This window comes from Lepeophtheirus salmonis, chromosome 6 (assembly GCF_016086655.4).
Source record: "Lepeophtheirus salmonis chromosome 6, UVic_Lsal_1.4, whole genome shotgun sequence".
NCBI classification, from domain to species: Eukaryota; Metazoa; Arthropoda; class Copepoda; order Siphonostomatoida; family Caligidae; genus Lepeophtheirus; species Lepeophtheirus salmonis.
Genome location: NC_052136.2, coordinates 2577913 through 2596060, shown reverse-complemented (window position 1 = coordinate 2596060; position 18148 = coordinate 2577913). Strand labels below are relative to the sequence as shown.

General features: G+C 30.8%; 2 protein-coding genes across 5 annotated transcripts in view; one reads left to right on the top strand and one right to left on the bottom strand.

The window, feature by feature from the left end:
* Window positions 1-13857, top strand: part of LOC121120619 (uncharacterized) — a 25415-nt gene extending 11558 nt beyond the window's left edge. For 2 of the 4 annotated variants that reach the window (XM_040715495.2, XM_040715498.2), the window contains 4 exons: window positions 1645-1926; window positions 3047-3115; window positions 3180-3467; window positions 13535-13857. In XM_040715495.2, the coding sequence (XP_040571429.1) occupies window positions 1645-1926; window positions 3047-3115; window positions 3180-3467; window positions 13535-13710 (815 nt within the window). In that variant the 3' untranslated portion in view covers window positions 13711-13857. Of the gene's footprint in view, window positions 1-1644; window positions 1927-3046; window positions 3116-3179; window positions 3468-4153; window positions 4372-13534 lie in introns of all 4 variants that reach the window. The other 2 variants (XM_040715497.2, XM_040715496.2) reach the window with 2 other exon arrangements.
* Window positions 13754-18148, bottom strand: LOC121119623 (uncharacterized). Its single transcript, XM_040714338.2, has 4 exons — window positions 17789-18148; window positions 16419-16666; window positions 15423-15668; window positions 13754-14288 (listed from the first exon to the last, which is right to left on the bottom strand). The coding sequence occupies exons 1-4, from the start codon at window positions 18108-18110 to the stop codon at window positions 13878-13880; spliced, it is 1227 nt and encodes a 408-aa protein (XP_040570272.1). The 5' UTR covers window positions 18111-18148; the 3' UTR covers window positions 13754-13877.

Below are 18148 nucleotides of genomic sequence, written 5' to 3'. Positions count from 1 at the left end.
CCGTTAGACAATTTGGCACAGAGTATATTTTGTCCGAATTCATGCAAACTAAGTTCGTTTTGACGTAAAACAGTTGTATTATAGGTGGCGTCTGTAGGGGGTGGGCTCGAGGGGCTGTAGCCCCCTCAAATTAATGAATATTTCGTTTTTACTAGCAAATTTAATATCTGATTTATTTATTTTTCAAAAAATTTATCATATAAAAATTGAGATTAATTTTTCAAATTTTTTATAAAAAAATTCAATTTTTCAACTTTTTTTCCAAAAAAAATGTAATTTTCTGAGAAAAGCTAGGAATTTTGAAGTTTTTCTCCAAAAAATTTAATACCTGAAGTTGTTTTTTTCCAAAAAAAATTTATTTGAAATTTAATTTTCGAATTTTTTTTTTCAAAAAATGTAATTTTTTGATAATAACTATGATTTTTTTTTTCAAAACATTCCATTATCTGTGTATAGCTATAAATTTTGGAATTTTTTTTACCGAAAAATTTAATATTTGAAACTTTGTTTTTGTAATGTTGTTCCAAAAGAATAAATTTTTTGTGAACAACTGTGGACTTATGAAATTTTTTCCTAATATATCAATATTTGAGATTTTTTTTTTTCTGAACATGATTGGATTTGGTATTTGTATTTGTATCGAAAATTAAGCTCCCCTCCCCCCAAATATAATCCTGCGGACGCTTCTGAAATAAATATACATTAATACCTTCAGCGACAATTTCCATGACCTACAAAATGTTATTAAGAATGAAGCTAGTCGAGAGATGGAAACGGAACGCAAGACCCACTTCATGTTTGTTTTAGTTATTTTTTAGATAAATTACTTTAACTTATTAACTCCTCTCGAGCAATGAATAAAACTCATATGTTGAGGTATTACTATGTATATATTCTATTTACTAGATATAGAACGTTTTCATGTAACGTCAGCTAGGTTGATGCTGGTCATTTTTGGAGGTCTTAACAACTTAATATTTTTTCATTAATATAAAAGGAAATAGCGAATTCTGGTATGTCAAAATGAGACCATCCAATAAAAGGAATTCGTTGTACAATATTTTCCCATGGTGTAGACAATAAATTTACTATTCTAATGGGAAGAATAAAGTTGTTTTCTTTAATTAATCTACTTTTATCGTCCTTAATTGATACAAAAGATGTACAAATCTATCCATAATATAGGGATTTTCAATACCTTAATATTTTGACTTAATTTAAATATCACTGTTTATTAGAGTGTTTGCTATTTTTTAAAGTTGACCAAATTCAAAATTTTTAATAAATCATTAGATGTGTTTAGGTGTTGGTAATCACCTCCTAAATATTTTTTTCTGTGCCATCAAAAACCGTTACCATCCATCCGATCAAAGTTCCAGTGTTCGTGAAGTACTTCAATATGAGGTCAAATTTAAAAAACAAAAATGTTATGTTTTTTTGGCCCACACCATTTCCTACCTATAAAATTAACAAATGTCTTGATTCAGGTGTGCCATATGTCTTGCACCTGTCTTCTCCTTCCTCTCTTACAAAAAAATCTCCATCTTTACCTATATGTATATCTTTATCTATGGGCGTAACCTATTGTATTAATTGATATAAAAATCGAAATGAAATCATAATCTAAATACACTTCTATTTTAGGTAACGAGGATGAACTCACCTCTCGAAATGAAAGAAATATTGTGATAAGTCGTACCTTTAATGTATTTGAAAACAAAGCTGAAACAACGATTGCATCTTCTTCGAATATAAGTCCCCAATCAACCAAATCAGCCTTAACCCCAACTTTGTCTTCAACTGAGTCTACAAGTCCAACAACAATTTCTGATATTAACGTTGAGATTCAGGGAGAAAAAATGAAGAAAGTTCAAATTATGGACAGAAAAAAAGCAATTCAACAGGCAAAGGACGAAATATTTGAAGGTTTTATTCTTACCTATTTTAACAAAATTTAAATTTCTTTAATCGTTTTTAAGAGATTGTTGTTAAGCATATTTATCACTAAGGATACTCTGAAAAAAATTGGGAACTTATGTAGCATATAACAGGGACGGCCGGAGGGGGTGGGTTGTAGGGGCTCTATTGACAGAGTATTAAATTTTATAGTAAATATCAAAAATTCTTCAAATTTAGTTTAGGGGGGGACATCAGATATTCTTGTCATTATGACAGCAATTTATTTCCTCACTTCTTTCAAGGCTTACTCTGTTTGATCTATGATAGAATCCTCTATATCTGACGTCATTTGCAAATAAAAAGTGACGTATCAAAATGGTTTGTCAATAGATCGAACATTTTTGTACTTATACAGAGTGGGAACCCAAAACTTGGATTATGATTAACACAAATGGAAAACGTGATTTTTATTGAATCAGAAAAAGACAACTCAAACCAAATTGTTGATATAGCTATAAATATTATATTTAGCTATATTTTTTATTCAATATGTCCTCCTTCACAAGTAATAACCGCCTCATAATCCCGTCGAACAGATAAGCAGTTCTTAACGATGAAGGCCGTGTCCGCGAGTACCACGCTGACATAATGGCAGCTCGGAGCTAATCCAATTTTGTTGAAAAGTTCTGAAGATGATCTTCTCCAAGACAGTCCAAACAGCAAAGTCTAGGGGGGGTTAAGGTCAGGGCTCGGGGAGTGCATATGGAAGAAGAAGTCAGCCATTTTGTTGATACATAAGTATAGGTTCTTCTTGGCTGTAATGGACTACATGATGTTTTAGGCCATCCAAATGGAGGAACCAATGGTCTCTGCAGCCTTCTCGGCACTAACACCGAAGCGAATGAAAACACACACCCGTTACTTTTTTTGTTGTCGCTTAGGGGCATGAGATAAAAATAAAACTTGTTTTTGTTTGGTTTCAGCTGTCGTTTGGTTACGTTATGAAACCTTTTAATTCAAAATAGTAGGGATAAAAATGTTATAAAATGTTACTGGAAGTTTCGGGTCTCCTCTTTAATTCACATATATTTTGCAGTATCGTTTGTAATCAAAAAAAATTCTATAATGATGTATACTTTTTTGATAGAAATGGATTACATTATTTCAAATCTAAGTCGAGAGATTCAAGATCTAAAAAATCAGATTGAAGTTCTAAGTAAGACTAAATATATTTGGTACATTATGTTTAAAATTTAATCAATTTATTTTATTTTATGCAGAGCGACCACCAATATTTTCATGTTATCGTACATCCGAGCATAACACAGAAGGGGTTATTAAATACACGGATTGTAATGTCAAAACACCAGGAATGAATCCCAACACCGGGAAATTTACAGTTCAAATACCTGGCGTATACAAAATTTCTTTTACTGGCTTATTTAAAGCTGTCAATGGACATGCTGTCAACGCAGACATCATAAAGAAAACATTTGGAGGAAGATTTGAATTTTTGGGTCGATCTTCCGCCGATACAAATGAAATTGGAACTATTTTTGGTGCAAACGGTAAGGGAATGAAGGTTGTCATTTAATGTGTGGATTTATTCTTTTGCAAGATTGGCAGGGCGTCCACAGGATTGTATTTTGGGAAGGCTTGGTTTTTGTAATTTAAAAAAATATCGAAAATTTAAATTTTTTGAAAAAAAAATTTAAAGAAAAGATTAAATAATAACAAATATTCAAAAAAAAATTATTTATTTGGAAGAAAAATTCAAAAGTACACAACAGTTCAGAAAAAAATAATTGTTTTGCAAAAAAATTTCAAATATCAAATTTTTCGGGAAAAATTTCAAAAATTTATAGTTATTCGTATTAAAATAAATTTTTTGGAAAAAAATTGAAAAACTAAGTAGAATTTCAAATATGAAATTCACAAAACTTTTTGGAGAAAAATTTCAAAAATCCAAAACTATTTGCAGAAAATTAAATTTTTTTTTAAACTTGAAAAATTAAATACAATTTCAAATTCAAAATTCATAAAAAATTATTTTTTTTGGAAAAAAATTTCGAAAATTCATTTTGGCTATTGGCAGAAAAATAATTTTATTGGAAAAAAATTAAAAATATCCATTCCTTAATTGGGGAGGGGTTACAGCTTTCTCCCCCCCGCCCCCCTGCGGACGCCCCTGATTAGGTTACTGAAATTGTATCTTTATATTATATAATTATTGAAAACTCACTCATTTACCCAGATGACGATATAATTGTCTCAACTTCTTTGCTGGTTGCATCAAGATTAAATAAACTGGATGAAATTACAGTCAGAGTTAGAATGGAAGGATCTAACTGGGCTTCTACCATTTATTCTTCAAACAGTTTATCAATTCACTTTATTGGACAAAGAATATCTGATTAATCATAGCGTATATTTTCCTAAAATGAGTATTTGAATTGATAAAACAATTAGCAGGTATTTTCATATTCATGATTAATCTTCAAGTTTTTTAAAGGGATGAATTGTTTCATACTTTTAAAACTACATCCCTTCACACAAAAAAATAATATTTTATCCATTCCACTTCACCCATACACTTTTTAATTGTAGAATAACAGCAAGCCAGCCGTAATTAATTAATAGACTCTATTATGCAAATTTTGACAGGTCAAGAGTCATTTTTTTTTTTTTACAATTTTCCTATAAACAATGTTGTAGTGCCAATTGGTAAGAAAACATTGTCTTAGTCACCACCACGAGCACACAGTAAGAGAAGAAGATTGAAATAACAGCGCTCCTCAGCCCGTTATTGTCCCAGTAGGCAATCAGGAAGCAGACTGGGGCCTTGAGGAAGACAATCTACAATGTCTCCATGTATGGATTTCTACACCATTTTTGTAAAAAAAAATGACTTTTCACCTTTTTGAATTTTCATAATGGAGATGAGTCAATAATAACGGTGGTCCGGTACCTAGTAAAATGAATAATTTTAATATGTTGTTTCACCAAAAATTTAAATTACTAAACTACCCAAATGACAGGCTCCCCCGCACCGTTTTGAATGTGGAGGGCCAATATCTTTAACCTAAAAAATTTAAAAATCGATCTATTTTACCCAAGCATTTCCTCTTTTTAGAATCTGTTCAAAGGTCTGAAGGGTTTTTATATAAATTTATAAAATATCCAGCTTTTAACGGATTATGTCGATTTTTAGGACGATATAAGTTGTCTAAAAAGTTCGTAGGCTGACCCATAGATGTCACCAGTAAGACTACATCAAATTATTTTTTGTAAGTATCAACGATAGGTACATATGTTTCTCAGCTGTCGGTCAATTGGTTCGTGAGATGTAGTATTGTGAGTGAAGCAACTTTTTTTATTGTTAAAAAAATACTTCAAAATAATTTCCTGTGTTAATAAAACATTGGTGTTTGGTGAAAAATATACTTTTGAAGCCAAATCTTAGTTCCATCAACATTATTGGGACTCTGCACCAGCCAGATCATGCGTTAAAAAATAGTTTTGAAGATAAAAAGCGAAAGCTTTGTACAAAGTGGGTACCGTGCGAGCTCTCAGTCGATCTAAAGCAACAACATATTCATTAGTCGGATAAATTTTTATCAAAATTCAGTCGTAATAAATAATAACTTTTTAGACAATAGGGGACTATGGGCTTCACATGGCTCTATAACTACACTCCCAAGTCCAATTGATAGTCAGTCGTGTGAACTGCACGCGAGGAATATAATCCAAAGTGTCGAAAGATGGAAGGTTATGGTGTCAGTATTATGGGAGGCACTTAGTATAATATGTATCTATTATCTCAAAAAGGGCAAAATCATCAACAACGATTATTACATTGTATTGTTGGAGCGTTTGAAGGTTGAAATCACAAAAAACCGACTCTATTTGAAAAAGAAAAAGTGCTATTTCATCAAGACAATCCACCGTGTCACAAATCACTGAAAACGATGCAAACTTGTTTGGATTAAGCTACAAATTGCTAGTCAATCACTTTATTTTCCAAATCTTGCCCCAGTGACTTTTCCCTGTTTGCAGACCTCAAAAGAATGCTCAGTGGAATTTTTTTAAAGTCCTAATGAAGAGGTAATTGCAAAAACTGAGGCCTATTTTGGGACTAAAAAAAAATCGTACAATTAAAATGGCATCAAATATTTTTTTGATTTCAATAATAATCATTGTATAGCCCTTAACGGTACCTACGTTGAATAAATAAATCGAATTTTGCCCGAGAAATGTGTTGCACTATGTTTGCCTACGAACTTTTCAGCCGACTAGTAAGATAGTTGATATTTAAAAACAGTTTATAATAACAATAATATCTATAAAAAAAAGTCAATTTAACTCTAAATTAAAATGAAAATCTTTTTTCTTTTTTAAAAAAATCTAACGATAAAATTATAAACAAGAATTGAAATTAAAATATGGCTACCCTTACTATATGATAATTGTAAGCAAGAAGGTGGTCATGGCTCACTTGCTGACCCTGTTGCATGGCCCCTAAATGATAAAATACTAAATAAAATATTTGTAGACTCTTAAGTGTCTGTTTGTTTGAAACTACTTGATGGTTCAGCTGATTTTTAACGTGTAACTTCTTTTGAGACACTAAAATGGACATAAACTACTTTTTTTATTTGTAAATTGAGTTTTTATTCAAATTTATGGTATACTCTTGACATTTCTGTAGAAGGTAAAACCGATCTCTTGTGACGTTATAAAGGGTTATTTTTTCCTTTTAAGTAAGCTATTCTGCTTTATAAATAAATTATATAACTGAGTTAAAATTTTATATGTTTGGTTTATATTGCATTATAATGAAAACATGAATATTTTTTGTTTGATATATGGCAATACTCTTAAACGTATCTCATATATAAAGTTGGGGAAGAAGTAGCTTCGTATTTCCCGCCACTTAAGAAAAAAAGTATATCTTGTTCATTATTGGTCAGATTGGATTATACGATAAGGCTTTGTACATTTGGGAGTGTATACTACAAATGCTTTTAAACAGTATTTTGCTTGGCTGCTTCAGGCGTGAATTATTGTACGTCAAGTATGGAGGTCTTTAAGAACAAAATTTGCCCATATTTGACATTTGTACTACCTGAAAGGGAAAAATGTGTTTATTGGCCGATACTCTTTTGGTTCGTGTTGCATAACAGTGGTTCGAGCGATTTTTAAATTAAATTGCTTGTTAACAACTCAACTGTTCGAAGCTGGCGATCGAACAGAAGCAGCCAGAATTGTTGAATAGGAGATAATAAGACATCATCAATACCAGACCGTACACATCTTTGATGACGCACCAAAAGCTCAGAAAATTGTTTGTCCGATTTTTTGGTCAATGGGACAAGGTCTTCCACGAAAAGGGCATTAAGAAGTTGAATTCTTGTTGGCAATAAGTTATCAAACAGAACGGGGCTTAAATCGGATAATTATAACCATTCTAATAAACCATTGGAATAACGCAAAAATTACAAAATTACTTTTTCCTCATTTTTGCTTTAATAAACTATCGACATTTTTAGTAAAAATTCTATAGACCGACAGGTAAGGACTAGTCTTAAGACTGCACTGGAACGAATAAATAACCTCTGATCGACTTAATTACACAAGTTATAATGCTATTTTTCGGTTTATATTTTTTAGCTTACCGGCAGGTCATACTTTCTACAATACTAACAATAACATATTTAAAGCTTTACAAAAATGAAAATCACATATATCCAAAAGAAGCACATGCGTTTTGGGCAGAAAAAATTAGTATATGCTAAGTGTACCAATGTTATCACTTTTCAAAAATGCGTACAATAAATAAAAAATAACATAACGAAATACTGAAATAATAAATTGTCATTATTTGGGTAATTTGAGTATGATTGATGGACAGACTATGATGTTTAATGTGTCTATATTGATAAATTAAACTTTATTGTTTTCTTAAATAATTAATGATGACGCCATCATTATATTATAGACATATAATTTACAACATAAGTTTGTCTAATCAGGGGCGTCCACAGAAATATGTTTCTTTTTGGAGGACGAGGCTTGGTTTTTGGAATTTTTATGTAAAAAATTTCAAAAATCTATAGCTATTTACAAAAATTAATATTCAAATTATTATACTTTATGAATTGCTTACAAAAAATTAAAAAATAAAAATTCTAATACCAAATTTGAGAAAAAAAAATTTCTTAGATTAAATTTATTTACAAAAAATTGAACAATTACATTTTTGGGAAAAAATTTCGAAAATCCAAGGCGTTTAAAAAAATTTATATTCAAAATATTAACAAAAAATTAAAATTTTTAATTTGAGGGAAAAAATTTATAATAAAATTTTTGGGGAAAAAATTTACAAAAACATGCATTCTTCACAAAAACTTTCAAAAATCCGTAGCTCTTCACAAAAAATTATTATTCAAAATTTTTTACTTTTTGAAATGTTTACAAAAAAATTAAATTCTAATATTAAATTTGAGGGAAAAAAAATTCTAATATTAAATTTTTTGGAAAAAAATTTCAACATATTATATTTTTTGGAATAAAAAATTCATAATTATTTACAAAAACTTAAATTTGTGGATTTTTTTTTTCCAAAAATTCATAGCTATTCACAAAAAATTAACATGCAAAATATTAAATCTTTTTAACTGTTTACCTTAAAAAGAAAAATCAAATATCAAATTTGTGGAAAAAAAATTTAATATTTGGTCATGAAAAAAAATTTAAAAAATCCATAGCGATTCACAACCAATTAATATTCAAAATATAATATTGTATGAACGGTTAACACAAAATTAAATTAAAAAAAAAAATTTGCAAGATAAGATTTGAGGATAAAAAATTCAGAACCCACAGCTATTTACAAAAAAAAAAATTGAAAAAAATTTCAAATATTTAGTTTATTAATAAAGTAAATCTTTTTAAAAAAATAGGCCTATTTTCACGTAAAATTTTTTCATCCTGACCAAAACAACACCCTGCACACGCCTCTGCTAATCAATAAATTATCACTGTAATTTCGTTTAAATAAGAAAGTAGCCCCTTGTATAAAAATGTATTATCACTCAGCACTGTTGCATGCTCATGTATACCGTATTTTTCAATCGGTTGTTTGTATTAGAAGAGACTGATGACAGTTGGAACACTTAGTGTTGTGGGTTTAATTACTCGGAGCTGGTTTGACTTAGTCACACCAAAATTTAGACAACATACCAATCTACAACATCACTTCCTTTTTCCAAAAGGCAATACAACAAGTTTCATTTTTGGTCCATAATGAGAAGTGATGTGCCACGAGCGTAATTTTACTACATGAGTATAACGTGTTTCTAAAAAAAAAATACTCGAGGAATTAAGAGCTTTATTGGTTACTCGCTTGAATACTCGTTACTTGCTGCCTCTTGATACTCACCCTAAGACTTTTTGCTTCTTAAAAAACTCGTCAGTCAAAAAAATCATATTTTTTTAATGAATTATTGCAACTTGTCATTAAATAAATTGTCTAGTTCTCTAGAGGACTCTATATTTGTAATTGAATATATTATGTTTGTACATAAAAAAGGATCTTGGAATAATTTTAATCCTAGTATATCAGAAGGACTATAACACTCCTAGCTAGGATTGAAGAAAATAAGAACTAAGAAATAATGAATCATAGCTAAACTGTATAATAATACGTTCTAGTCACTTATCTCCTAGGTACAGTTATCTTGTCTCTTTGAATGAGGTTATGCATTATGATGTAACTTCAGCGACTCAAATGACGTAATTACTAGTAACTACGTAATTTCAAGTGTTGTAGATTCTACAAAAGACCAATAAAGACCAGGATTGCAGTTTTTTTTTACTAATCCAACACTAGTTAGAGATTATAAAGGGATAATAATCTAATACAAAATATGTAAACTTTAATTGGGAACATCGTGGATGATTAGTCGTTTAAGTAATTGGTGATTTTGCAAAAGGACTTTAAATTTATTGATTTTACGGAATAAATCCTATTTCAAATAACAAATGTGAAAAAACAAACAAACATTAATTTAGAATTATTGCTTGATATCAAATCTAATAACACAAATGCCTCTTCACAAAAATTATCCATAGAGTTATTTGCGTTCAAATATTTTTTTTAAATTTATATTTTTGAAAATGAATTAAAAAAATTGTTTTTTGTACATTAGAAAAAACAATTAACTTCCGACTCTCAATATTTAAAAATAAGAAAAATTACTTGAGTGACGTCATAAAGGACCGAGCTTTTAGGACTGAACTGGACGTGCAGTCTTCAGTCCTAACTAAGGACGGACACAACACTAGAAGTAATGTTACATCAATAATGTTAATTGAGTCGAGGTTTCGTAGTTTGATGCAATAGTTCCGTGGAGTTAAATGGATATTATTATGGCCACATAAGAAGTGTTATGGATTATTCGTTAATTTAATAATTAGTTGTTGGTGATTTTGCAAAGAAAACAACCGAATTATTTAAATTTGTAAATAACCTGAACTTGAACCTTGAACTATTAACTTTCCATATATTATAGTAGATTAAGATAAAATGAAGTCATAGATCTCTGATTGGTAGGGAAATAGCGATCCAAAAATTATGGCGTTCCTCTCCGAAATGTTAATTACGCGTCCGAACGGGACATAAAACCATACTTGTTAAAAAAGGCTTGTTATGTCTATAGCAGGGATGTCCAACCTTTTAACATAATGGGTCAGGATTACCACTTGAAATATTTTAATGGCCCACAGAACCTATTAAATTAAATTTCATGAAAAAAGGCTTCATAAAACAAAACTATTAAATAAAAAATGATTTCAAATTTAGGCCAAATGTAATTTAATTTTCAAAAATTCCCATATTTGGGCAGGGCTACATCCCATGGACAACCCTGCTGTTAGATTCTCTGAAAATACGAGCTATTTTTGTAATGTATTATCCACGTTCTATGCTTTTTAAAGATATTGTGACAATTTTGCTAAAACATATTACTTGAAGGGGAAATGAGTAATTACAAAAAAATTACTTTGCTTCTCAAAATCAGTTTTTATCCCATGTCTTGACTTTTTTTATAATAACCGGAATTATATTATACAATTATGTTCTAAATTTGTTATTTAAAAGTTTTTTATGTCTTGAGAACAAGTGTGGCAAGTAATTTTGTAGCAAGATTTTTGGGCGTTGTTAATTTCACTAATTAGAATTTTTTTTTAATTATCAGTTCGAAATTTATCTTTAGTCTTTACGGTTGTATCTCAGCTATAGATTTAAAGAAGAATAACTTTTTTTTAGGAAATTAAGAAGTAAAAGGGGTTTATAAGGAGTAGGAATGTCACGGATCCGAAGTCATGAATCAATTTCGAAAAGCACTTATTGACTAATTTAAATTTAATGATAAAAAAAATAATTTTTTTTTATTTATTTGAGCAAACTATTCAACAGAGAATTTTTTTTTTGTGAATAGCAATGGATTTTTGAAATTTTTTTCCCAAAAATTAAAATTTTCGTACATAGCTGATTGCATTCTTTTTTAAAAAAATGTAATTTTTGAATTTTTTTTTGAAAAATTTAAATTCTCTGTTTATGAGTTCTCTTTAATATCATTTTTCAATCTTATTAATTCATTCGTTTGGACATGGAAGTGTAGAAATGCACGATAATTCACACTCGATTTAGAGGGATTTTTATTTAAAGTTTCTTAAAAAAAAGTTTTAAAGTGACGTTTTGGACTACAACTGCAGAATTCTGTTAACAAGTGAATGCGTTGAACTCGTGCAAAATACTTAGAAAGACAAAATATCAGAGGCGTCAAAAATATGTATTTATTACCCAATGATATATTTGTCATTGGATGTCTTCTTACATGATCTTAGTTGTTGCTTGAAGAAATGTAGGAAATTCAATTGAAAAAAATAATAATGCTTCAACAGTATAAACTAAAGCTGATGTTCGAACCTACAGTGTGTTCAAGGGAATCATTAATAAAACTTTCAAAAAATTTCATTGACTTACGAAATAATTTACCCATTTTCCCGTTATATCAACTGGCGGAGTAATAAAAAAACTTTTCTTGTCACAAAAATTTCTTCATCAGATGAAGGACAACAGAGATAGAAAGCAAAATAAATTGTGTGTCATCAACCTTGACGCGGGAATAAGTTATGACGAGATCTCCCGCTTCTTCCACAGCTCTAAGGGTCTCATAACCAAGATTAAAAAGCTGAAAGACCACAACAAAAGCCTTGAGTGTAAGCTTGGCCAAAAAACTTACAAGTGGCAGGTAGAAAACTTGACAAATTTATATCCATGGTCAATATGGCCTCTGTCCATAAGATTTGGGAGACCATCGAGAGGCAGGCCGATGTCACCTCTAATGTGAAAGTGGATGCCCCAAGGGCTACTATGAAGAAGGAGTGGGGTGACTTGTCTGAAATTTACGTGAAAAAGACCTGCAAGGTCTTTAGCCCTAGGATTGATGCTATGACAGAGTCCATGAGTGGCCGCTTTTAGATTTAATTATGAAGTAAAATAAATATATAGAGAGTGGTCCATTAAAAGCTGAACACTTTGAAAATGTAAGATTCAAGAAGATATAATTTACTAGCGACAATGATGGTTTTGAGGAGATGGCAGAAGTCCTGGGACCCACTGCAGAGGTATTCCTATGTCATTGTGCCCCAGTGCTGGCTGACAGTGGCTTTGAGGGCATTGGTGTTTGGATGAAGGACACTGCAGACCTTCCAATCGACACGCACACAAAAGATGCAGTCGAAGAGGTTGGCATGAGGGCTAAAAATGTCAAAAAAGAGTTGAAAAGAACTCAAAAGAGTCTTGAAAGGGAGGAGATGGGTTTCTTTCATTGCTGGTATCGAAATTGGGCTCGCCACTCTCACAAGGCTCTTTCCGCCCACTTTTTTAATAGTTCTCTGGGCTGTCCGGTGTGAAACCCCGCGATCTCTTGCATGGACCTTATGGACTTGAGGGGATTAGCCTGGTTTTTTTATAACTCATCTGGATCCAGTTTGGCCTTTTTGACAGAGCCATTCTTCCTTTGCAACGTTTCAAACTTGCTCAGGGTGCACACATTGGTCCTGGAGACGCCGAACTGATTGGAGAGCGAGAATGGAAATTCGTCAATCATGGTAAAATGATGTAAGCTAAAGACCAAACGTTTGTTTTGTTTTGTAACTAATTGTTTGTGCTTTAATAAATCGAAATATGAAATAATTTCAATCACTTAACCTTCATTAATTATTGTATTAGTCAGTCTTCAGATTTGAATGGACCACCGGCTATAAAGTCTCATTGTCTTACTACTTATGCTTTTTGATAATTTAGATCAAGATGAGCAGGAAATAATTGATCATAATTCGCAGGGACAGACTGTATGTATGTATAATATGCAATATATATAAAGCGGCGAATATATCATTCGGCAAAATTATCAGAGGTAAAAATGTTTGCAGTAAAATTATCTAGAACCAGAAAAAGGCCCTGTTCTAACTGTCCCCAGTCTCTCACATTTTTTACAATGTTTTTTACATATTCTATCATTTAATTGATACCTCTTTAATTATTTTTTTTACCTTTCTCGGAAAGTTGGTACAGACGATACAATCCTTACGACAAGTACACTTACTATAATGACTCCCTTAAATTTGGAAGATGAAGTTTATGTAACAATGTCAATAGAGACTAATCATGGATACTCCTCTATATATTCCTCAGCGAATCCAGCGATTCACTTCATAGGAGAATGGGTATCAAGCAATTGATTTTAACATTACATATATATAAAACATAAATTAATTATACATGTTTCTAAAAATAATATATATTTTATATTTAAAAAAGTTTATTAATTACTATAAAAGATTATATTTATATGAATAATTGATTACAAATATATAATTTTAAAATAACATATTAAAAAATTAATACTTCATTTTCCAAATTCAATACATAATACTTGGTTTTGCACTGCAATCATGCATTTTTCTAGGTTTTTTCGTTGAACACACACATCGTAGATCTCATTTGAAAGATTTGTAATTGATGCTACAGGTAAGGCTTTATTCACGTCATATACTTTGACTATTGACTTATCGGATCCAACAGTGATGATGTGCTCTTTTCCAACGTATTTTGCAGAGTACAAATAGTACGGTTGGGACTCTGGTTCAAATTCGGTTAGTATTTTACCAGTGCTATAATCAATTGTTTGGAGACTTTGCTCTGAGCGCCAATTAGCTATAAGTACTTCTTTACCAGAGCTATCAAATTCTAGTCCTTCTCCACAAACAAATGGTCCGAAAATTGATCTTACTGCTTTAGGAATCCGTGCATCCCAATACTATATGAGTAAGAAAATTATATTAGTAGGATTTATATGGTTACAGGAAAGTTCACTGCTCTCTTTTCAACCCTGGAAAGTTCATTCCGAGGCAAATTTATTCCTAGTCAATTTCATCCCAAGGAAAAAACAAATTTTTATGTAATACTAGCAAATAATTACCCGGTGTTGCTCGGGCGAGCGTTAGGCTATTCTTACAGGCCTTATATGTTATAATATAGTGACTGAATATTATATGAAATGTTTATTATGAATTTATAAAAAAAAAAAAACTGTTATTAACTTCAAATAACATACCAACATCAATGTATGAAAAAAATTACACCAAATCAAAATTCGAATAAAAGTAAATAATAGTATTTATTGCCATTTTCACAATGAACACAAACATTTTTTTGTACTTGAACAATTGAAAATTGACGTTTGATGAAAAAAAAAAGAGAAAAAAGTTGATATTTTTTTCCTAAAATGCCAGACATTTCTGTTAAAAATTAATTTTTATATGACAAGTATATATGCAAACGAATCTCCAGACAAAATTTTTACAAACTTTATTTTATCTACGAATCCAATATTCCATTGAAAATCCATTTTTTTACACCTGAAGAAAAAAAAAAAACCGAAAGTGCAATCAATTCACTCAATTCATTTTTTTTTGCCATAACTTCTTGATTTTGAATAAATTTAGTATTTATATACATATAGTCGTTTTTTGAGAGGCCAGCCACTTTTTGATTTATAATTCAACCCCCTATATAGTCTCTTTGAGCTCCAAAAAAAACCCCAAATCAGCACTGTCGTCTTAGGCTGATAAGTTTCCAAAGAGGCACCCATTAACCATCTAATGCACGACGGTGTGGGTACCCATAAAGGACACACAAACTCTATTATATGTATACAGATAATTTCAACTGATTTTGGGCCTTTATCTGTTTCTTTTTCAAGGAAAGGTTGAGTGAAATAATTAAGGTTGCTTTAAGTAATATCCTTTCTATAAAATATGCCCTCCCCTACTTTAGATTTCGTTCACGCGCTTCTGATTGACTATTCTAATTTGAAAAGCCTGATTTAAATCAAAAAAGTTACAGATTGATCTTACGAAACAATCTAGTGTTATTCGTATGTCTAACAAACCTGAAGAGTCTCGTCCCAACCAGCAGATATAAATTCATTTGGATTTAGAGGATGGTTTTGAATACAAAAAACTTTATCGTTATGTCCATCGACGGCAGATGCGAATGAACTTCTTCGGAGAACCGAAGTTACTTGAAGAGTATTTTCATCATATAATTTGATATTTCCATTGCAGAGTCCCACAGCTGTCACGTCAATGAAAGGATTCAGACTCAAGCAGAGATATTCCACTTCCTTATTCTCATCCTATATCACAAATATATATTAAATTAAGATAGTAATAAACATCTTTAGATTGTTAGACATTATTATATTAAGCAATTTTTAATCATCGATATTTTGGGAGTAAATGATATCATGTTCTTTCTAAAAAAAATACTTTTCAAAAGTTTGAAATTTGTAATATTCCATATTTTTTTTTTTAATTGACCTAGTTGGAATAATTACTTAATATTAAACTTTTGAGGATACAAATATATCGGACCTTATTTTGAAAAATTGCATATTTAAACTTTAAAAAACTTAAATTAAAGAAAAATAATAATAAGATTAGGCTTTTTCAATCATTCCCAAAAATGATGATAAAAAAAGTTTTTTTTTTGGTAATGTATTTGATTAATTTCGATCGAATGATATTACTTTTAGAAAGTAATGTTTATTCATTTTTTAATGACATTTTTTATATATAAATATTATTTCTAATAAATCCTCTCATATTTTTAATATTTTTTAAAATTATAATAGCATAAATATCTTATTTAAAATGACAAAGATTCATGTGGGAGCCATCTGACCTTATCAATAGGACCTTTAAATAAGAACCAAAAAAACCATTCTGTGTTTTATTTGAAGTAAATACATAATTTTTTTGGAATTAGTTATTCTATGTCCAGTCTTATTTACAAACGTTATATCCCAGTTGAATGACGTAATAACAATGATGAATCACTGCAGAATGCGTATGCTAACTTAAAAAGCCCAGTATCAAAAGAGTACCTGAACTTGTCCCAATAGACTTCCATTTGTGTAATCCCATATTCGAAGAAACCCTGAGAAATAAGTTGCACTGACAATAGATGAATAAGAACGTCCCTCCAAACGATGTCCCTTTACTTTAATCCGTGACAATGGACTGCATTCAAGCTCTCCATCCTCGTCTTCAGCTGGAGTAGGTTCTAGAGATTGCTCCAATTCTCCATTTGTTAGATTGTACACTTTTATACAGCCAGAAAAACATCCAACCACTAAAATTTAGAGAGATATATCAAGTAGAGTAAATTAGAAACTTGATTGTTCATTTTTGGATACAAAATATTAAAGATGGGAAAAAGTCCTTATGCTACAAGTTCAAGTCATGTTTTAAGTCTCTGCTTACAAGTCCAAGTCCTTGAATATTTTCATTCAAGTCCTCAGATTTCTTTTAAACTCATTGCAAACTCATATTATTAAGGCTTTTCTTGAGCTCGGCATAGAATAGGTAATCGCTTTTGCGATATTCTAATGTAAATAATTAGTAATCTCTATGGTCAAATAGTTCAAGTACCTATAGATAAAGGTTAAAAAAATTCTTAAAAAATTTCATTGAGTCATGTTCGGGTCCTCAGATTGCTTTTGAGTTCCTGTTAAGCCATCATTTATAATATAGGGTTCATACTGCTGAGGGTTTTCTTGAGTTCAGTCTGAAAAGACTATCAAACCAAGTCGAGTTGCGAGTCTTAGCTATCGAGTACAAGTCATGTCTTGAGTCTTTGATTCTAAGGTCAAATCAAGACGCAAGTCTTCAAGAAAATGGCCTGGAGTCCAAGATGAGTTGTAGGCTTTGAGTCCAAGCCTCATGGATGCGAATGTTGTGCTAGCCCTTATTTATTCGGTCTAGTCCAGTCTTGGGCCCGGTCCTATTTGTACTTAGGACTGTCTATCATTGGGAATTTTCCATAAGAATATCGATAGATTTTTAAGCCAAATTAGATATATGAAATATGTATTAACATAATTCCACATATCTTGCAAAAAATATGATTTTTTTCATTATAGTACGAACATATTATATTGTTACTTGGTTACATAATTTATTATATTATATAACCGAATAATTAAAACTAGGGAAACCACTTTCAGAGCCGACAACTGGGACTTGACTGGATGGCACCGGACTTGACTGCGATCCTCAGTCCTAAATATAGACTGACACAACACTAATCTTGTCCATGGTGATAAGGTTTTTCCTGAGTTCCGTATAAAATAGCTATCGAGTCGAAGTCAAGTTGGGATTCCTTGATAGTGTGATCAATTCGAAGTAAGTTTCGAGCCAAGTACCGACCTCTACAAAAAATATAAAATTTAACATAATATAATTAGTTACTTACAAACATTATTTCCATCCTCAGAACACCGTAATGATAGAGGCTCTTCCCCACGACAATCTATTGATGAGGGTATCTTCAAATCCCCAGATATTTTCAAATCATTATTTTGACACTCACGCACAACAGATGGGATCTCTAAGTATCGAATACCTTTAGGTCTTTCATTTTTAACTATCTCGGCCTCAAGATTAGCTGTAGCAACTAGGAATTTCAGATTATCTCTAGATCCCGCTGGGAAAAATACATTTGAATTATAATTAGCTTGAAGAAGACTATCTGCTCCGATAGAAGGAGAATCCGAACTGGGAGAACCACTACTCATGACAAAACATACATAAGCTTGAAGAATAATTGTCTAAT